The 22,443-nt window shown below is 41.0% G+C and overlaps 3 protein-coding genes, 1 long non-coding RNA gene and 1 pseudogene across 5 annotated transcripts; 3 read left to right on the forward strand and 2 right to left on the reverse strand.

The window, feature by feature from the left end:
- Positions 1-22,443, reverse strand: part of LOC135651913 (protein REDUCED CHLOROPLAST COVERAGE 1-like) — a 101,157-nt pseudogene that overhangs the window by 11,076 nt on the left and 67,638 nt on the right.
- LOC135650696 (protein REDUCED CHLOROPLAST COVERAGE 1-like) lies at positions 6,404-10,462 on the forward strand. Its single transcript, XM_065170232.1, has 2 exons — positions 6,404-8,950; positions 10,168-10,462. The coding sequence occupies exon 1, from the start codon at positions 6,546-6,548 to the stop codon at positions 8,739-8,741; it is 2,196 nt and encodes a 731-aa protein (XP_065026304.1). The 5' UTR covers positions 6,404-6,545; the 3' UTR covers positions 8,742-8,950; positions 10,168-10,462.
- On the forward strand, positions 11,818-14,130 carry LOC135651423 (uncharacterized). The gene has a single exon (XM_065171490.1). It carries the CDS (start codon positions 11,818-11,820, stop codon positions 14,128-14,130), a length of 2,313 nt encoding a protein of 770 aa, XP_065027562.1.
- Positions 15,234-16,988, reverse strand: LOC135651296 (uncharacterized). The gene is made up of 2 exons (XR_010501831.1): positions 16,821-16,988; positions 15,234-16,346 (listed from the first exon to the last, which is right to left on the reverse strand). It is a non-coding gene; the product is annotated as an uncharacterized LOC135651296 (long non-coding RNA).
- Positions 21,098-22,409, forward strand: LOC135651790 (plasma membrane-associated cation-binding protein 1-like). 2 transcript variants are annotated; one of them, XM_065172215.1, is made up of 5 exons: positions 21,098-21,182; positions 21,272-21,429; positions 21,528-21,617; positions 21,711-21,795; positions 21,879-22,409. In XM_065172215.1, exons 2-5 carry the CDS (start codon positions 21,319-21,321, stop codon positions 22,187-22,189), a joined length of 597 nt encoding a protein of 198 aa, XP_065028287.1. In that variant the 5' UTR covers positions 21,098-21,182; positions 21,272-21,318; the 3' UTR covers positions 22,190-22,409. The 2 variants fall into 2 exon arrangements, with proteins under 2 accessions (XP_065028287.1, XP_065028286.1); XM_065172214.1 differs by lacking the exon at positions 21,098-21,182 and having other exon boundaries at positions 21,223-21,429.

Raw genomic sequence — 22,443 nt, forward strand, 5'->3', positions numbered from 1 at the left:
AAAATTGAACATGTAAGATGAAAGGAAAATTAAATATCATTTACAGAAATGAAAAATGATCATTACCTTGTGACATAGCCCTCTTAAAATAGCATATTTTCTTATATCATTATAGTTTGAGATTGTAAGTTCCCAGTTATATCGCTTTCTTAGAAATACTTCAAGCCATCTCCAGACTAGAAAGTGCACACGTATAGCAGAATGTGAAACATCAGAATCAGGAAGCCCAAGGAGCATGTTAAGTGTTGCAGCCATCAATATAGATAAATCTCCAGTATCAGAAACAGAAGCAATCACAGCTCGTACAACATGCTTAAAAGCCCTTACTATCATCTCATGAATACAGAGTGACTGAACATGAGACAGCTTCTCTGAAAGCTTGACCTGACAGATATTGTACATAATATTGCATTTAATATAATTAGGAAAAATACTTTGTGAAAGTAAAGATATATTCAGCCTCTTCAAGCTAAAGGTGACTCACAACTTGCCCAAGAGAGCGTATTCTTAGACCTCTTGTATGCATGAAATCAGTTAGAGTACGACCATCAACAGGTGATAGCTCCAATGACCCAAAATCTGAGACCTGAATACATGCCAAGGTACAAATAATACTCATTAACCATCATTCCATACTAAAACAGAAAATAATGAATTAAATATGAAAAAATTGTACTCAGGCATACCAACTTTGGGAGAGCAACTTCATCATAATATCTCATTGCCATCTCAGTTAATTCCTGTGGAGACTGATCATGAGAATAGATCAGCTTCTCATCTTCAAATTAATTGTAATCTTAATATATGTTTCTATGTAAGTTAAGATGATACACACACAGACAATAAATTTACATGTTATTTAGTAGTAATTGTGATATAGACAGGAATTAACTAATGATACATAGCCCAGATAAGTGTACATATGTACAACAGAACTGAAACTTTAGAATAAACAAACAAAGTTACTAATTCTGTAATAGTAAGACATGAATTTGCAACTGACAATCAACACCTGAGATAGCAGTAGAAAAATCAGAACATACACCTGAAATAAGGCATAACCTGCATATATTCATGTGACTTGTGCATACCTTCAAATGAAGTCCAGTATTAGATTCTAGCAACCTTGTATATACAGGTTCAGTCAACAAATCTTTGAGCTTGCAAGAATTCTCAGTTTCTTTGCTTTCTACCTTAGGTTCCTTGATAGGCAACTTTGTATTCTGTTTTTCATGCATCTCATCAGATGATTTCCTGTCAATGGTTAAAGTCTTTTCTTCATCAGAATCTGGTTTCTTTTTTGGGTTTTTAAGAATTTTAAGAGGCTTCCCAAGGCCTTCAACTCTTATCTCACTTTTTGTCTTCGTCGTGATTTGTTTTTTGTCATTTTCACCAACCTGTTTCTTGTCTTTGTCACCATTATTCTGATCCTGCAAATGTTGTATCCAACAAGCTCCCAATTCCCATCTTACTGAAACATTGCATTCAGCTTCCTCCTCCTCAAGCTTCACTAGGCTATCTTTCAACAATTTCTCCACAATTTTTTTTGCTGCAGAGAGTTCCTCATGCCTTGAACTCTGTAGATGATTATATAATCTTTTCTCTCTTGGTGTATGGCTTTTGTGAAGTAGCATTCTCAGACTGGAATAACAAATAATATCTTCAACGAAATGAAGTATGCAAAAACTATTTTATATGAATGAAATCAGAGTATGTAATTGTGGCTATTTACCTGCTAACGTTCAAAGCATTTGCACCACCTTCAGGATGATCCTTAATTTCAACACCTTGCAAAGGTAAATCCAGTTCGCTTTTCTCATGATGCTTGACTTTCACAACAGCGATATAACCACAGTATCGCACATTAAGAACCCCCAACATGGCGATATCCTGCGGTTGAAAGCCACAAATTTGTTCACTAACAATAAAAATATAAAAAACAGAAACTAATGTCAAGCCACAAATTTGTCAACTGACGTTAAACATATAAAACAAGACATAACAACAAAGACAAGACACTTTTGTGGTAGGGTTTCTTTAAAAGATCAAAATTCCATACATGAGCTGCTGTATTTTCATCTGATGTGATTCCTTTTAGCAAGTTCCTCTCAGCGAGATGTTTGGCATCAATACCAGTTGTTTTACTTCCATCAATCTTTGTATCCACCTTACAGCTTGCATCTGAAGCATCTTTAGTGACAGTGATGCTAAAATCCCCCACTGTCTCAAACTGCAAGATTTCATCTACCCCGACTGTAGCTGCATTTTTTCTTTCATCCATAACTTGCTTTACAGCTGCAACAGCTCTTAGTATTGCAACATCTACAAATAGGATATGAAGCAGGAAAGCTCTTCTGTCCCGGATTTGTCTCTCTTCTGCTGTCTTACATGGCATGGACTTAAGAAAAAGGAACTCATTTGCCCAAGGCATCATATCACTTCTACTGTCCTGAAACCATCCACCTCCATTGCCTCCCCAAGTTTCATCCTCAGCAGGAAGGGAAGGAAATGTGGCTGGTGACTGAGCAGCAACTGGAGGCACAAGCCATGTGTTTGCACGAAATCCATAAGGCAGGTTTCCAAACTGCAAATAATAGGGCACTCTTAGTCAACCGAATGCATTCAACAACCAACTAGCTAGACTGTACCACAACAAAGATATGCACAAGCCCAAGATTTAGATGTGGAAATGAATAAAATGACACATTCTAAGCAAATTAAACTAATATACCTACAAGATTGAACCAAGGAGCTCATGACTACAATACAGAATCAAGAAACACAACACCAAAGATTGTTTGCAACTTTCTTTTTAAGTAAGCAAACACATATCGGCCCTAGCTTTCTTCTTTTTTAAGCAACTGAAAAGGTTTCCAACTAAGACATGCTACTTTGGCCTAAGAAAGGAAACACTAAATTAATCAGAACTTGATCTAAAAAATCCTGTGATATTATAAGTTGGACATTCTGTAAGATTCACTTGATTTGTCAAGATGCACATGATCAAATATTTCAGATTAAGCATGAAGAGAATGCAGAAGTTATAGAGTAGCCAAAGATGATCCATATTAATCACAGAAGCAAGTTGTCATTATAAAAAAACTAGTTCATTTTCAACACTAAGTGTCAACAAGGAACACCAATAAGCTCATAGTTTCAGCCAAAGAAGGAAATAAGGAATAACTAAGCAAACATCAGTAAGAATCAACCACATGGAAACATATTAGAAGCTCCTGAATCCACCACACTAAACAAGAACAAACCAACCTTGTTCCGTTCCATGAAGGCTTTCATGAGATCTTCATAAGCCTGTAAACCACACAGCACAGAGTTGAGCACTTGCTAGAACTTAGCAACAATGCATAATGCCACAAAAAAAAAATTTAATGCTGAAAAATATCGAAATCAAAATGTTGTAGGTTTGTTACTTCTAACAATTTCTGAAATAGCAAAAGATTTAATGTAAGAAACGAAACATAGCAAGAATTGGAGGCCGACATTATTAAATGCTCTACTGAGATGTCTCAGGAGATCGACAAGATTGTGGCAAAGCAAGCATTGCTTCCCAAGACTGTAAAATCCCCTGGAGCATGCCTCGACGATCACAAGCTTCCCATTGCATAGCTTCACCTTCAATTTCAGATCCAGTATCAACCAAAAGAAACAATTAGCGATAAGATTCACGGATAAAACGTTAAAAAGAATATAGTAAGACCTACTTCGAGGAAGAAGAGATGATCGTCGGATGGACGCTCATCTTGCCTAAGATTCGTTGTTCGTCTCATAACTGCAGCAGACGAATCGATAAAGAAAACAGGGTAAGATTCAGGATCCAAGCGAAATTCTCGACCAAGATTCAGGAGAAACATGATCGAAAAGAGAGGGAAGGGTAAGATTGGACTCACACTGGATGGGAGGGGTGAGATTGGCGAGGGAGAAGAACTCATAGAAGGCCCCGAGCCGAGGGCACGCCCCGCTCATCTCCGCCTCTAGGTCTGCCGTCGAATCCTTAGCCGCCGCCGCCAGCGACTGTGACGGCGACTTCGGCTGGGACTGGCCCTGGTCATCCGGCGGGCTCTTCCGGTTCCCGCCGGCTCCGGCACCGCCGCTTTTCTTGCGGACCTTCGAGGCCGCAGCGGAGGCTGACTCAGACGGGGCATCTTTGGGCGACGTTGGCTGCGGAGTCGGAGGCGGCGGATGACCGAAGCAGGTGGTGGAGGAGAGGAGGTCGAGGAGGCGCCGCACGTGCGCCACCGCACGCTCTTCGTCGTAGTCCTCTTCTCCCGCAAGAAAATTTCAACAAAACACTTGTATTTAGTAAAATAACATATATATCCCTGTAAAATTAGCATTTGCATACTTCACCAAATTTGTGCGTGTGTGTATATATATATATATATATATATATACCATTTTTCATTATTTTAAATTTATAAGTACAAATACCCTATTAATGAATATAGAAAAACATATGCACAAGAGACTCATCAATACAAAATTTGAGAGAATAAAAAAATAATATTTTTGATTGATAATATAATTTTTTTCCTATCAATACTTATTTCATGTTTACCTTCAACCAGAGTGAGAGTGCATGGTTTCAGCACCGTGACATCGACGAAGTCTTTCAATCTCGAACCTCTTACCTGAAATAAAAGGCCAAAAATGTTTATAAATTATTATTGTTTTGTAGAGCAGAAGTTTATTTGTATATCATCTAATTATTTCAACAAAGATACATATAATAATATAAAAGGTTTTAACTGATGTTTCCCTGAAAACCAAAGACAAAGGAGTTGGAAGGTGGAGATGGGTGTGTTTCTCGATGAACGTCAACATCGGAGAACGAAGTGTTTCTCTTCTCCACCCAAACCTCAGCTAAATGCGACTAAACCTCACCGTCCTACCGACGAAGGCTCGTCGGTACACCCAGTTTTTCCAAGTGCGACATCGCCACAACTTGCGAGCCACAGGTCAATCCTTCTTGGCTTGCTTGATCATGTCACCCTCATTCCAAGAACTCATCAACCATTCGATTTCTGAAGTCCCTATCCTTGTTCAGAGTGGACAATCTAATTCCAACCTTTCCTTTTCTCTTAATTCTCCATTGCTTAAACTTAGTCAAGAAGAGAAAGTACCACAACTCCAGAAGCAAAGGGGTTAGGGAGGTCATGTGTACCTCATGGGAGAGGGAGTAATTGGTGATATGGCACGCAAGGGTGTTGACGCAGAGCAGCCGCCGCACATCGATGATCTTGTCGGTCGATATCCCCTGCAAATTTCCACTGACGAGTTATAGCAGAAACAAAGGAACCAGCACAAGAAAAGCTTGTAGATTGCTTTTCATGGTGAAGACCATCATCACTGTCATGGTTTTGCCAGATTAGGATGAGGAATGAGGAGATATACACTCTGAACCTAAAATGGGAAAGAGAAGCTTCAATCATTGAACAGAATCCAAAAGAATGGACATCCCCCTTCATGAGTCATCCCTTGTGATGCAACAAGCAGTTCTGCGCCAGTTCTCATTAAATGCTGGGAACTTGCATTCATGGAACTGCAGGAGGTTGATTTTGTTCCCCACCAAACTAATGTATTCATGAGGGACCATAGTAATCATGTCAGCAGAGGTAGAGAGCAAGTACTGCTATTACTCCCAGGGGAATCAAAAGCCATGGACACCCGAGGAAAACATTGCCTCCCATGGCTCCTTCCTGGATGCAACCTTTCTTAAATTTTACTCACAGAACAGTAAATTCTATTCCCGTTGTGTCTCACATGCATGCCAGTTTCTTCATTTCTTTTCCTTTTCACAAAGATTTCATGTAACGTTGTCTGTCTGTTCCTCTGAGTCTTTATCTTAGGCAACAGGGAGAAAGATATAGATGAGAAGAACATGCACAGACCTTGAGGATGACATGAGACTCATCCGGGAGCATTACTGTGATGTCCACAGCCAGAGGCAGAACTAGCAGAGCAGCAACGACAACAATAACAACGAGTTAGTCGTCAGACAAGAATGAAAACTAATGACAACAAAAATAGCAGCTCAAAATAGATTTTCTCTCGGCAACCACAATCCAAACCTTTCTCATCTTTCTTCTTCTTGTCGCCCTTGCCCTTTCCTCGACCGCCCTTGGGTGCCATGCGGCCGCCCCGCTCCACTCGCTTCCTCTTATCTCTGCATCGTCAATTTATTAGTATTCCTCGACCACTAATGTACTAATGCTTGTACAATTCTTGTTACCTTTTCTTCTGCTTGTTGAATTCTTTTTTCATTTTTTCTCTCAATTTAATGAACATAAGAATGCTAACCTTTTTATTTTTGAATTTAAAGTTTCTCAAAAAAATTTAATTGGAAGAGCTTCACTTGGTTTTCCTTTTATCGCAAAAACCAAGCAATCATTTTTGTACTGATTCAGGTGAAAGTGCAGTCATCTCAAAACTTGAATGTGGCAGATTCTTTGTCCAAGGATTCAGTAGCTACTATTTCAGATGAAGTGAAACAAGTGACTGATGGTAGTGATACCCAAGATGATGAGAACATGAGTAGTCCAGGTGTTGAGTCAAAACATGAAGATGCTGTTGCCAAAAAGCAGTTATTTGTTTCTCAACAATCTAAAGGAACAGCAGAGCAAAAGGTTGCTTCTTTTAGTGAAGATGTAAGAGAGATAAATACAGAAGCAGAAGATGGTTGGCAACCTGTTCAAAGACCAAGGTCCATCGGAGGTTCAAGCCAGCAAATCAAGCATCAACGCACAAGCACCTGGAAAACCTACAACTATCAGATGAATGATGTTCCTAGTGAAACTGTTCAATCCAAGCCACAGTTTTCTTATTTAAATAATGGGTATTATTTGCTTAAGAAAAAGATAGTTATTCCTGGAAGCTTTAATGACAATCTTAACATGCAAGTTCAGTCACCAGACACCAGATCTGGTCAGAAGGCGTATAAGGCTGTAACTTATCGGGTGAAGTCAGTGCCTTCATCCACCAATCCTGAGATCAGTCATAACTCTTGGAGTGCTGTCGAAAGAACGACTTCCCCATTAGATGCTCATGCACCCTATTATCGCCATGATAGCCAGGTATTAGAGAATCAGAAGAACCTAATAGGTGGTGTCTCTGAGCCTCGCAACAATTTGGTTCATAGTTTTAGTAATTCTCCATCATATAAAGATGTAGCACTGGCACCTCCAGGAACAATTGCCAAGATACATAGCCGAAAGTTTCAGGAGAATATGCCATTGGAACAAGAGTTGTCTATTGGTGGCAATGCATCTGAAATAAAGGAATCATTTTTGGCCGAGGAACATACAGAAAATGCTGCAGAGCTATCTGAGATATCTAACATAACCCAAGATAAGGACACTGTCCAGGATGCGTTTTTAGACTCAGATAAAAAAGTTGAAGTTGATCATGAAGAAGAAAGAAAGGAAGATTGTGAAACAGAACAATTACTAGAACCATCATCTTCTGATTTGGAAGTGGCATCTTGTAGTAGCATGCTCACCAAGAATATCATTGACAATTGTGTATCTAGCAATGAGGTTCAAGGAGTTGAGCAAAATGAGAATCATGATCAGAATTTGTCAACAAATACATCTGATAGGAAAAAATCTGAGTGTCCCATCACTGCAGAAAGCAAAGAAGATAATCATGACGAAGCCTCATGTACCAATGTTGGTATCAGTTCTTACTCTAGTCTCCATCAATTCAATTTCAAGAAGGTTCTCATCCCTGAGAAAACAGGTGGTGATTATCCCACGATGGAACTACCACCTTCTAATTATGATGGGAGAGAGGTATCTAGCAAGAAGCTGTCTGCATCTGCTGCACCGTTTAGCCCTTTCCCTGCTACAGTACTTGGTCCTGTTCCTGTAACTGTTGGTCTTCCTCCTAATGGTACAATTTCTGCAGTTACACCATGGCCATTGAGTGCCCGTCTGCATGCTTCACCCACGGCTGTAATGCCAATGGTGCCTCCTATTTGTACCTCACCGCATCATCCTTATCCTTCTTCACCTAGGCCTTCGCACATTCTACGTCCCTTGCCATTTATATATCCACCATATACCCAACCTCAAGTCATTCCAAATACCACTTTTGCTATGAACGGTAACATATTTCATGGAAACCATTATCCATGGCAGTGCAACATTGGTGCAAACGTTCCTGACTTTGCGCCAGGATCAGTATGGTCTGGTTCTCATCCTGTGGACTTCTCATCTTTGCCACCCATCATTAGTCCAACTTCTGAATCCGTGTTGGAACCAATTATAACATCTCATTTAAGAACTGATGTGAGTCTAGACCTTCCATCGGATAACAATACTGAAGAAGGGACCAAAACAGAAGAGAATAATGAGATATCCCAGATTATAGACATTTGTAAACCGCTGGATGGTAACTGGTTAGAGAAACGGGAATCTGAAGAATCTCACAGAAATAATACAAAAATTACCGACTTGGAATCTGAGACGGTTTTCAGACAAGATGCACAGCATAGTGGTGGAAGGCATGTCTTCAGGAGTAGCAAAAAGTATGAGGGTGAGGGAAGCTTTAGCATATACATCAAGGGTAGAAATCGCCGTAAACAGACACTAAAGCTGCCTATAAGTTTGCTCAATAGGCCATATGGATCACAGTCATTTAAAGTTATATATAGCAGAGTAGTAAGAGGAAGTGATGTTATAAGTGCAACAGATATATCTTCCAGTGAAAATGTTACTTCCGACTAGTCACGAGCAAAGAACACTACAAACTTCAAAATGGGCAGGAAAGAATTTTTTTTATTGTTCAAGCCACATCCAGGAGGACGTGACTGAAAAATTAGCAATGTTGATAATTTAGTTATTGCTATTTTTCAGGCAACTGATATTTTTTATTAAGAAGCCAAGATTGAACGTTCAGGAAGGTAAGCGACAAATCTCCTCATGGTCCAAGCCAGGTATTTCTTTGTTAATTAGCTTGACAATGTTACATAACTTGCAGATTTATTGCTCATCAATGCACCTCCATATACTTTATTGTCAATAACATCTCTTTTGCTTTAATTTTGTGTTGGTTTCTCAAGCATACAATTAATTTATCCTGTTTAACATAAGTTATTAGGAAGAAACTTTGTTTGTGAACTGATCATGATTCACCTTTGAAATCCCCAAATTTTTTAACCTCGAGTATCTTCAGTATTGATATCTCACACAATCAAAAAGCTCATAGTATACCATCATGCATGTAATTTATAAGCCTGACTCGATATTTTAGTTCCGGTCTAGCCATTCCAATTTCCAAGCAACCGGTCAAGAGAGACAGACTGAGCGGATATTTTCAGGCTTCCGAAGATGTTTTGATATGCATGAAACTAGTATCAACATCTTTTTGAGGCGCAGATTTTTGCTTCTATTGTAGCTTTCTCTAATTTGCAATCTTGATAATCAGATTGCTGGAGTTAAGTTGTTTTTTCTAATTACCTCTCATCTGTTGCAAATTCCAGGGTATGGCTTACCATCAAATCCAACCTAATTCCTTTTAGTTAAGTCTTCCACTTGCTATGTTTACTGCTGTTGATCTAATCATCTATCACACGTCTTGAGTCTCTGGGCTCATTGGATTTCCAGTCTACCAGGGATTATCAGTTCATTTGTTGAAGCAGTACAACATTTAATAATGATGTTAAATCCGATTAGAAAGCTGGGTTGTGCATCCTACCTCTTATGATTTTGTTTTTATGACATTATCTACAACCATTTTCTTGCATTCTCAAATTAGAGCAGATTTATCCGAAAATTAGACTTGTAATATAGCTGCCACACTACCTTTTTGGCATTCCAGTACAGACTAGGTAGATTGCTTGAATTGTAATGTATGCCTCTGTTATTCAGTAGTGACGCTCAAGCAAGATTTATGTGTGGTCGAGTTTTCAACTTGCACAACATATATAATTTTTTTTTGTATGTTGTTTGTCATAGCTTTCTAGATGTATGTATATCATTTGCCATCTTTTCAACTCAACATTAAATGCTTTCTGAGTAGAGTGTGGGGTTAATTTGTGGTGTTTGAATGAAATTGGGTGATTGATCATTCACAAAAATATTTTTGCATGATCATTCCTAGTATTTTCATTTCTTCTTCCGTACAGGCTGATGAAGACCATTTCGTCTGCAGGTTCACAACATAGATTGTTGAGAAGGCTATGAAGTTCCAAGTCTAGAGAGGATGGAAATAGCGTAGAACTTTTGACCAAATCATTAGAATTAGGTTGAAACTATTAACCCATTTTTTCTTCTCCATTGAAGAGACATGTACGAGCATTTTTCTCCTCTCTTTTTTCCCCTTTTCCTTTTGAGGATTCTGAAATTTATAGCCGACAACATTGTAAGTCATGGGATTTTGTGAACCTCGACTTTCCTACCCATCAAAATAACTTTTGCAATTTCTGCTAATATATTCTTTTCGGGTATGCGTTTCATGCTTGCAAAATTAACGTCATTCAGTCGTTGATAGGGTTGGGAAAATTCTCTTGTTTTTTTATCTGATGTGATGGTCAAAGTGAAAATTTTAAGCTTAATTAGCTGCTTCTAAAACCTGATATTCCTGATCATCGACTTGATTATGAGTTGGAAACGTTGAACATCGGAGATCAGTATATTCTAATTTGTTTAAATCAATGCATTTAGGATGCTGTTATTCTTTTCTTTAATAATCCCTCGATTGAATCTGAAATGATCAAAGAGGTAAATCAATGATTCCATCTCTAAAAGCATTTGTCATGGGCAAACCGATGTATTAATTTCGTTTGACTCAAATTATTGATCAAAATACGCAGATATTTTTATTTTTCATTGCTACTGTCATTTTTGTTCTCATTAGGTTTCTAATTCTTCTTAAGCTTTGTACGGACAAGATTTTATCTATAAAGATTAAGATAACTAATTGGAAAAAATAATAATAATAATAACAACAACAAATAATCAACATGGTAACAATGAATCTGGAAGTTTGACATGTCTTCAAGTTAGTACGTGGGAAGATACTAATGGTTTCAGCACCTCTTCAGTTCTTGTAGAATTCCTTCAGCAAAGAGAGATCGCCATCATCGGACGACACAGTCGACGCGAAATTTATAATGTTCATCTCTCGTGGCTCAGATATCCACTCTTTGTATGATCACAACCCATAGCATAAGAAACCCTCGAGGATCAGATCCAACATGAGGTGATCCGATGAACGAGAACTGTTGATATGATGAGATTTCCATGAAGTAAGTGGTGCAGCATTAGGCATACGAGATATCTATCAACCAGTAGTAGTACTTGATGGCTCATCACCGTCATCATCTTCTTCTCGGCCGCATCACCCACTTCTGCCGCCACCCGATACGCGTACAGGTTCGAGGGAAATGGGTAACCTAAAGAAGTGCTCCTCTCCCCTCTCATCGATCTTCCTCACCCATCTGCTTTTGCTGCGCGGCCTCCTCCGCCCTGATCCCTTCGCGCTCTTCCGCCGTTCCACGCCGCCTGCCGTCGTCCCCGTCCTTCCCACCTCCTCAATCTTCCCTATCATCGTCACCTCCATCCCATCTTCGCCTATCGGCCCCTCCTCCCTCCCCGCAGACAGTTAGCGATCGCCACCGAACTCCTCGGATTGAAGCGGAGCAGCTCGAGCAGGCCTGCGTACGGGTCGGACTTGCAGCCCACCAGAGAGCAGCCGATGTGCTCGTGATACGGGTCGCCCACCTTGAACTCCACCGCGTCGTCCACGCCGGACTCCTCGACGACATCCTTCGTGGGAGCGAGCGACACCTCCTCCGGGATGATGCAGACGAGTCTGCCTCCGGTTTGTCGAGCTGCAGCGGCGAGGGCTCCCGTGGATTGGGACGCCTCCGGTGAGCTTTGTATGGTTGGTCACGGGATCTTCTACAAGCCCTTAGGTGATCGACTTCATCTTTCTGCTGTTTTGAAGCTCAACTACCCCAAGACTTCCAACATCTCTACCAGTCTGGTGAGCGGGACTGTCGAGAGCTTGGGGCCCCACCACATCGATCCCATCTCGCTTGTAGCCTATGCTCAAAAGGAGTATGTTTTCACGATGATCCCCCAAGCCAACCACTCATGCTCCTCTCTTCCATTCCAGGAGGAATCACTAAGTTTCGGGCCTACTTCTGTTTGTAGTCATCTCCTCCGGTATATGACTGGTAGAACATTTCAGCTAGACTACGGCAGTGGCTGCACCGGTAGCAACTGTGGAACTCTAAGTAGTAGCTTTGGGTTCTCCGCTAGATTCTTGTCCTTCGATATGATACAGTGCTCGGAGAACGGCCGGTTGCATCTCTACATCGAATTCTCCAATTCCAGTTATCTTTCATATGATGTCCCGATGGTGCCTAAGAAGTCCATGATGGGTGAAGGCTATTGGGACCATGTTAAGAATCGTCTCTGTCTCATAGCCTGTCACATTCTTGAAGGGAGTTCACAGGCGAGTCCCTCTGTTGGTGATTGCTCGATCGGACTGAGCTTATGGTTCCCAACTGTCCTGACGCTGAGAAGAAAGGACGTGGTCGGTCATATGTGGAGTAACAAGAAGAAGAGAGACCCTGGCTACTTCAGCATGGTCTCGTTCCACCGGTCGGGTGGGCGAATGGTCACGATTCCTGGGCTGAGATATAACTACACCCTAATAGATTCTGTCAGCGGGCCTTGCAAGGTGAGAAGTGGCAGCACACAGTCGAGCGAGGAAAGGTATCCAGATGGAAGATGTTCCCGCGACATGCGGTTCAGTATCGCGGTGGAGGATGCCGGCGGCCGAAGTGGATGGGGGGAAGCTAATGTCTTTTCTATGGGCGACGAGTTTTGTGATGATTATGACTTCGTTACGACGTCGGAGACGGCAAGCTTCGTGCCTGCAGCTGACTGGGTCGCGAAGAATCAAAGTGTTTGGAACGTAAGCTATGCCATAAGCTATTATATGTACTCTGCTTCCGCTGAGGGGGGCGAACAGTTTGGCATCGCTGCTGAGGGGATATACGATGCTGGAAGTGGAACACTCTGCATGAAGGGATGTCGATCTCCGAGTTTGCCCACCAAAAACCAAACAGCAATTGACTGTGAGATCTTAATCAATATCCAGTTTCCCCCTCTCCACTCGAAGATGGGAGATCGTATCAGTGGCACCATCAACACCACAAGGAGTAAGCAGGACCCTCTGCACTTTGACCCTATAAAGTTGTATTCTCAGCAAATTTACGCAGCAGAAGTAACTGAAGCGATTTGGAGGATGGATGTCGAAATCGTCATGGTCATGATCTCTCTCACGTTGTCGTGCATTTGCATTGGGTTGCAGACCTTCCACGCCAAGAAGCACCGTGACGCCCTGCCTTCCATGTCGATCACCATGCTCGGTGTTCTTATCCTTGGCTACGTGATTCCTCTGGTGCTGAACTTTGAAGCCTTGTTCGCGAACCGCAGTCGGTCTGGCTTTCTAAGTCTGCGGAGCGGTGGGTGGCTCGACGTTCATGAGGTCATCGTGAGGATCTTATCCGGCTTAGCTCTGTTCCTCTCCTTCCACCTGCTTCAAATGGCGTGGTCCGCGAGGTCATCGGACGAGAACAAGGGGCACCGCGTCGCGGAGTGGACGACGCTCAAGCTGTGCTTGCCTCTCTACTTCGCCGGGGCGCTGCTCACTTGGCTCATCAGCTCAAGGCACCACCTGCAGAGGTCGGAATTCAGCAGGCAGCGATACGGTTCTCGCTGGGAGGATTTGGTCCCTTATGCTGGCTTAGTGCTCGACGGATTTCTGCTCCCTCAGATCGTTCTTAACGTCTGTCGGAACTCCAAAGATAAGATCCTGACGCCTTTCTTCTACGTCGGAATCACGATCACCCGAGCTTTGCCTCATCTGTACGACGCTTATCGCTCTCGCAGTTATAACCGTCGCATTGATTCATCGTACATCTACGCAAGTCCAGACGGAGATTTTTACTCGCTGGTGTGGGATGTCATCGTTCCTTGTGAAGGTTTGCTTTTTGCAGCGGCGATATACCTTCAGCAGCGGGTTGGTGGTTATTGTCTTCTTCCCCAAAGATTCAGAAAGCGTGTGGAGTACGAGGCAGTTTCAGTGGTTGCTCTTTAGCCCTTCTTGTGGAAGACCAGATTGCAGCAAGTCCATGAAATGTAGTAGTATAGTGCAGTAGTAAGTCAAGTCTTGTGTTGTTCCTGTGGTAGCTTTCTTCATGCGTCGACTTGCCCACGCCATGATCAAGTGTGATGAAGACTGTTCTTCTTCCACAGAAATATAAATAAGGGTTTCGTAGACTAAGAAGATTTCAGATTCATCGTTTTATTGAGGGTGTAGAATGTGGAGGATTACCTCCGAGAAACAAAAGACAACAAGGCAAGTGTCTTTACGTACAGTTCATGCAGACGAGAATGTTGACACCTCGGTCCTGTATTTTTGGAAAATAGGAACCAAGTTACTTAGAGAACAAGAAATCCAACCATAAAAATACTTTTATGAGTGAGGATAAGCAATAAGTATGAGAATAATTCTATGCGAAGGGGGAAAAAAAACTCAATTCCCGTCTGAGTCAGCCTCCGCTTTTGAGGATTCTGAAATTTATAGCCGACAACATTGTAAGTCATGGGATTTTGTGAACCTCGACTTTCCTGCCCATCAAAATAATTTTTGTAATTTCTGTAATATATTCTTTTCGTGTACGCGTTTCATGCTTGCAAAATTAAAATCATTCAGTCGTTGATAGGGTTGGGAAATTTCTCTTGTTTTTTTATATGATGTGATGTTCAAAGTGAAAATTTTAAGCTTAATTAGCTGCTTCTAAAACCTGATATTCCTGATCATGGACTTGATTATGAGTTGGAAACAATGAACATCAGAAATCAGTATATTCTAATTTGTTTAAATCAATGCATTTAGGATGCTGTTATTCTTTTCTTTAATAATCAAATGATCTAAGAGGTAAATTAATGATTCCATCTCTTTGATCAAAATACTTCAGTCAAAATTGATAATAGTATAGATTCCGATATGAAATATCACGAATCAAGTTTAATAGGTTAACTGATTTATTAATTTTATTGACCTATTAATTGATATTTAAGTTAAAAATTAATAAGAATACATTTAGCAGACTTTTTTATTTCTCATTGCTACTGTCATTTTTGTTCTCATTAGGTTTCTAATTCTTCTTAAGCTTTGTACGGACAAGATTCTATCTATAAAGATTAAGATAACCTCAAATACTCTAATTTGAAAAAATAATAACAATAACAAATAATCAACATGGTAACAATGAATCTGGACGTTTGACATGTCTTCAAGGTAGTCGTACTTGGGAAGATACAAATGGTTTCAGCACCTCTTCAGTTCTTGTAGAATTCTATCAGCAAAGAGAGATCGCCATCAGCGGACGACACAGTCGACGCGAAATTTATAATGTTCATCTCTCGTGGTTCAGAATTCTATCCACTCTTTGTATGATCACAACCCATAGCATAAGAAACCCTCGAGGATCAGATCCAACATGAGGTGATCCGATGAACGAGAACTGTTGATATGATGAGATTTCCATGAAGTAAGTGGTGCAGCATTAGGCATACGAGATATCTATCAACCAGTAGTAGTACTTCATGGCTCATCACCGTCATCATCTTCTTCTCGGCCGCATCACCCACTTCTGCCGCCACCCGATACGCGTACAGGTTCGAGGGAAATGGGTAACCTAAAGAAGTGCTCCTCTCCCCTCTCATCGATCTTCCTCACCCATCTGCTTTTGCTGCGCGGCCTCCTCCGCCCTGATCCCTTCGCGCTCTTCCGCCGTTCCACGCCGCCTGCCGTCGTCCCCGTCCTTCCCACCTCCTCAATCTTCCCTATCATCGTCACCTCCATCCCATCTTCGCCTATCGGCCCCTCCTCCCTCCCCGCAGACAGTTAGCGATCGCCACCGAACTCCTCGGATTGAAGCGGAGCAGCTCGAGCAGGCCTGCGTACGGGTCGGACTTGCAGCCCACCAGAGAGCAGCCGATGTGCTCGTGATACGGGTCGCCCACCTTGAACTCCACCGCGTCGTCCACGCCGGACTCCTCGACGACATCCTTCGTGGGAGCGAGCGACACCTCCTCCGGGATGATGCAGACGAGTCTGCCTCCGGTTTGTCGAGCTGCGGCGGCGAGTGCTCCCGTGGATTGGGATGCCTCCGGTGAGACTTGTACTATTAGCTTGGCACCCATGCCGGCCGCCAGGGCCGATACGAACTCGTCGCTCGCAGGTTCCGCTGATGGATGACCATCATTTCTTCTTCTTCTTCTTCTTCTTCCACTGTCCCGGGAAAGCTAGAAAAGGAAGAGAAAACTAGCGCATTTAGCTCGTTCATAGGTTGATTTAAATGCCTTGTATTTCCGACCATATCTAACACCCAAACTTGGAGTATATACTTTACGATCTTAATAATACATCTGATTTCGTGCTCTTACAAAATATATCTTTGTTTAAAGACTGTGAACTATTAAATTACATCAAAACTTGTGAACAATGAAAGATATGTTTATATATATGCTTTGTCCGATGGAAGGTCACATAAACTTACTGTTACAGACAAAAGAGTACTTTTGATTTCCCTACATTCTTGGCGAGTGATCAATGGTTGCAGAAGATGTTTGATCCAAGAAGAAAAAGTTGTATGCAATAAGAAAGATAAAGGTAGATTGGTTTCCAAAGAAACTCACACGGTCGATTTGCTTGAAATTAATGCATAATATTTATATATATTAATCGACAGGAGAAACAGAAGAAAGTGGAAAGATTACCGGTTTGAGAGTGTCTAAGCAACCATCGACAGCGTTTTCTCGAGACCAAACCATTCTTTTCATCTGTTTCTCCTCCACCAATTAATGTGATTCTCCCCAACACCGTTGCGTGTGCGATAGAACCAAAGAGTTAACAGAGCGAGAGAGAGAGAGAGAGAGAGAGAGGGGGGTTGGGGATCGAAGAAGAAGCAGAGGAATTAATAGAAGGTGGGGAAGGTGGTGGCTATCGCTGTAGACTACGTGTTTTGGTCGTCATCGACGCTGGCCTTAGCGAAAGGTGAAGGCTATCATACAAAGCAAACCCGTCCCGATCGGTGATACACTTCAGCCGCGTCCGATTCCTCGGCGACTTGGGTCAAACGCTGCCTATTTCTAAGAAATATGTCCATATTTATCGTTGCAGAAAATTAAAAATAGTTATAAAATCTATCTCTTCAACATCTGCAAGGTGTTATGATTAAAGCTAAGCTAATGATCTATCAAAGTCTAAACTACCCGATAATTATAGTAACCATTTTTAATTCATGTCTTGATATAACATATGTATATGTACTTATGTATATAAAAAAAACTAAATTCTTGGTTTTAACTCACACTTAATTTGATCATCGAAGTAATAATATCTTTATTTAGTTTATGAAGTTGCAGATATACATATATCAATCTAACATTGGGATCCATTTTCACGGTAATAACGAAGACAAAAAAAATAGAGTGAAAAAATTTTGTGACGTGAGGAGGAAACGATCAACTCGAATGATGATATCAGCGTGACTGGTCCAGCAAGTCTGGCTGTCATCCATAATTCCGTGATGTTGATATGTAAGCTTCAGCTAAAAATAGCCATTAGTCCTTCAGTGATTCATCAGAGTATAATGCATGGGGCTGCATGACAGTCAGCCTTGTCTGTCATCATCATCGTAAATGGATTGCACTTGAGAGACGAAGCTTTTATCTTTCCAAGGTTGGCTGATGCTCACACTTCCTCTTGAATTATTTGTGCAAATCCACCTTTTTGTGGACTTGGATGGAGTTTGATTGGCATTTATTATGGTCTGCTCCATGCCAGCCTGCTGCAGTTTGGATGTCTTCTGCTTGTGGTTCCCGCTGCCTCTTCGAGAGAGAGAGAGAGAGAGAGAGAGAGAGAGATGCAAGTCTCAAACAACATATACTGATAACTGTGACCTCTTAGCTTTTATTTGATTTCATTATTCTTCGATTGATGTAAGATTAAATATGTCTATTACTGCTCCGATTCGACGTCATATGATAAATCATTATTTATCTTCGTATTAGTATAAACAAATCCTCACGACTGATTACGACAAATGATAACTAATCACACGAGTATTATTATTTAGATGAAAAACATGAATCACGAATGATAGGGAGGAGAAATGAGTACTCCATTGGCAAGGCATATACTCGACGTCACGTAGAGATTAGCCGAGGAGACATTGCCTGGCGTGGAGTAGTCCCAAAGCCAAGCGAAGAGATGTGTATGTATGCTTTGTGATTCCTCCCTCATCGAGCACTGTAATCTTTTGCTGTCGAGCAATGTAATCTTTTGCCATCCACCCATTTGGTGCCATTTCATATGTGAAATCTAAGTTGGATTTATAATGTACATTGTACTGTTGTAGTAGTAGTAGACACGTACACAGAAACAATAATACATGCATTCACAGGCCACAGTGTGTGTGTGTTTTGGGCGTCGACAAAGCGTTTATGAATTACATATATATATATATATATATATATATATATATATATATATATATATATATATATATATATATATATATATATATATATATATATATATATATATATATATCCAACTTGAGATGACAATTCCGGGTACACCTTTATGAATTACATAATTATGAAAAAGATCAAATGTATGTTTTCATAGGCCAAGCTACCCAAAAAGTTTTGGGATGAGGTTTTAAGGACTGTAGTTGATGTGATCAACTTATTACCATTTACAGCCCTAGATAGTGATATTACAGAGTATGTATGGTTATGGAAAAATGTTTCATACAGACATTTAAGAGTGTTTAGTTGTCGTATAAGAAGATTTGATTGTCATAGAAGAAATATATCGAGAAGGTATTAAAAAGGTTCAGTATAAACAATACAAAGCCAATTGGTTCTCCTCTTGCAAGTCATTTTAAGTTATGCTTGGAACATAGTCCTTCAAGTGATGAGGAGAAAGAGAAAATACAAAAGGTTCCTTATGCTTCAGCAGTTGGAAGTTTAATGTATCCGATGGTATGTACGAAGCCGAACATCGCATATGTAGTGAGTGTTACTAGTATATTTCTTGTAAATCCAAGCAAAGAGCACTGGGTAGCAATGATGTTTGTTTAAGCTTTGCAGGATCAGAATAATGGTGACAAAGACAAGAAACAGGTTGGTGAAAATGACAAAAAACAAATCACGACGAAGACAAAAAGTGAGATAAGAGTTGAAGGCCTTGGGAAGCCTCTTAAAATTCTTAAAAACCCAAAAAAGAAACCAGATTCTGATGAAGAAAAGACTTTAACCATTGACAGGAAATCATCTGATGAGATGCATGAAAAACAGAATACAAAGTTGCCTATCAAGGAACCTAAGGTAGAAAGCAAAGAAACTGAGAATTCTTGCAAGCTCAAAGATTTGTTGACTGAACCTGTATATACAAGGTTGCTAGAATCTAATACTGGACTTCATTTGAAGGTATGCACAAGTCACATGAATATATGCAGGTTATGCCTTATTTCAGGTGTATGTTCTGATTTTTCTACTGCTATCTCAGGTGTTGATTGTCAGTTGCAAATTCATGTCTTACTATTACAGAATTAGTAACTTTGTTTGTTTATTCTAAAGTTTCAGTTCTGTTGTACATATGTACACTTATCTGGGCTATGTATCATTAGTTAATTCCTGTCTATATCACAATTACTACTAAATAACATGTAAATTTATTGTCTGTGTGTGTATCATCTTAACTTACATAGAAACATATATTAAGATTACAATTAATTTGAAGATGAGAAGCTGATCTATTCTCATGATCAGTCTCCACAGGAATTAACTGAGATGGCAATGAGATATTATGATGAAGTTGCTCTCCCAAAGTTGGTATGCCTGAGTACAATTTTTTCATATTTAATTCATTATTTTCTGTTTTAGTATGGAATGATGGTTAATGAGTATTATTTGTACCTTGGCATGTATTCAGGTCTCAGATTTTGGGTCATTGGAGCTATCACCTGTTGATGGTCGTACTCTAACTGATTTCATGCATACAAGAGGTCTAAGAATACGCTCTCTTGGGCAAGTTGTGAGTCACCTTTAGCTTGAAGAGGCTGAATATATCTTTACTTTCACAAAGTATTTTTCCTAATTATATTAAATGCAATATTATGTACAATATCTGTCAGGTCAAGCTTTCAGAGAAGCTGTCTCATGTTCAGTCACTCTGTATTCATGAGATGATAGTAAGGGCTTTTAAGCATGTTGTACGAGCTGTGATTGCTTCTGTTTCTGATACTGGAGATTTATCTATATTGATGGCTGCAACACTTAACATGCTCCTTGGGCTTCCTGATTCTGATGTTTCACATTCTGCTATACGTGTGCACTTTCTAGTCTGGAGATGGCTTGAAGTATTTCTAAGAAAGCGATATAACTGGGAACTTACAATCTCAAACTATAATGATATAAGAAAATATGCTATTTTAAGAGGGCTATGTCACAAGGTAATGATCATTTTTCATTTCTGTAAATGATATTTAATTTTCCTTTCATCTTACATGTTCAATTTTCTTAGGTGGGAATTGAATTGGCACCCAGAGACTTTGATATGGATTCAAATTTCCCCTTTGACAAATCAGATATCATCAGCCTTGTACCTGTGCACAAGGTAAAGCTGCTAAGATGGTCTTATTTGAAATATGGTATCTACCATAATGTATCTTACATTCTTAGTGCTTTTGAATCTTTTGCAGCAAGTTGCATGCTCATCTGCAGATGCACGACAACTTCTAGAGTCTTCGAAAATGGCACTTGATAAGGGTAAAACTTGAAGACGCAGTCAACTATGGAACAAAGGTAATTCGTCATAAGATACTGTACAGGTTAACTTCTTTGTAAAGACCTTTTTTCTCTTTCATTTGCTTTTGGTATGAAGGTGTAGTTGGATGCAGGCTCTGGCAAAATTAATTGCAGTCTGTGGTCCTTATAATCGGATGACTGCTGGAGCCTACAGTCTTTTAGCTGTTGTTCTCTACCATACTGGTGACCTTAATTAGGTAGCTTTCAGATATTTGTGTCACTGAAGGCCATGGTTCTTATGATATGGACGCAAGTTTCATAGTACGTCTTCTCCTCCTTTCTTTACCGATCATTTGGTCTCATATAGTTTAGTCGTGTGGTGATGTTTGCTTCTTCTTTTGGAGACACAGGTGTTTGCGATTTGAGCTAACAGGAGAGCAAGAGGAAGAGAGCAGAGATGGTGAATTACTGGAAGTCTAAAGTCCTTCCGACGATCAAGAAGGTGTTTGACAGGAACGGCAAGAAGGCTGCCGCCGCCGAGGCATGCAAGTCCTTCGACGAATCGAAGGTGCATGGGGTTTTGCTTCTCTTCTTCTTCTTCTTCTTCTTCTTCTTCTTCTCCCTTCGACTTGATCTGATCTCTACTGGATCCTTTGTTTGGTTCAGGAGGACATCAGCAAGGAGTTCGAAGAGAAGAAGACTGACCTGCAGCCCAAAGTTGTGGAGATCTACGAAGCTTCTGCCGTTGAAATCAAGGTTTATCGATCTTGAACTCATCCTCATGTTATTCACAGACTCTGTATCAAATACTTACAGCCTTCTGCAAATACTTGCTTTGGACGACGACAGACTCTGGTGAAGAAACCGACGGGGTCAGGACTGAAGAAGAAATCAACTGTTGTGATCAAGTTCATCGAGGAACTAGTGAAGATCGGTAATGCTTTCTCTGTCACAGATGTTATAGTTGTTTTGAGGTGATAGCGGAAGGGCTTGTGATGAGATTAGATCCTTGCGCAGAGTTCCCTGGCTCGAAGCCGGTGAGCGAGGCTGCCGCCAAGTACGGCCCCGGCCTCGTCTCCGGTCCCGTGATCTTCCTCTTCGAGCAGGTGTCCACCTTACTCCCCGCAGAGGAGCCGCCTGCTCCCGCCGAACCGGCCGTCGAGAGCACCAGCAAGGATATTACACCGGAAACCGCGGAGGAGATCAAGAAGGAAGAGGCTGAGGCGGAGGTGGAAGAGGCACCTGCCCCGGCCGACCCGGCTCCCTCGGACCCCTCCCCGGAGACGGAGAAACCGGCCGAGCCAGCGGCTGAACCCGCCAAGGCTTGATATAAACCACCAGCCTCCCGAACCGATCATTCCACCGCCACCTCGCCACCACCGCGCACCCAGTGTTTCCATGATTTATTATTCTTTCTCTTGTCTCTTCGTCAATTTGCTTCTCTTTCTCCTGTACGTAACTATGTCTTGGTTTCTCTCATTTTGCTTTCGGCAAGGGGACATGCAGGCCATGTAATATCATTATTAAGTGCAGTGTGGTGTTATGTTATATTTGGGATCGATAGCTTCATTCCATCTCTGTC

The sequence above is a fragment of the Musa acuminata genome, chromosome BXJ3-10 (assembly GCF_036884655.1).
Source record: "Musa acuminata AAA Group cultivar baxijiao chromosome BXJ3-10, Cavendish_Baxijiao_AAA, whole genome shotgun sequence".
In the NCBI taxonomy this organism is placed as follows: domain Eukaryota; kingdom Viridiplantae; phylum Streptophyta; class Magnoliopsida; order Zingiberales; family Musaceae; genus Musa; species Musa acuminata.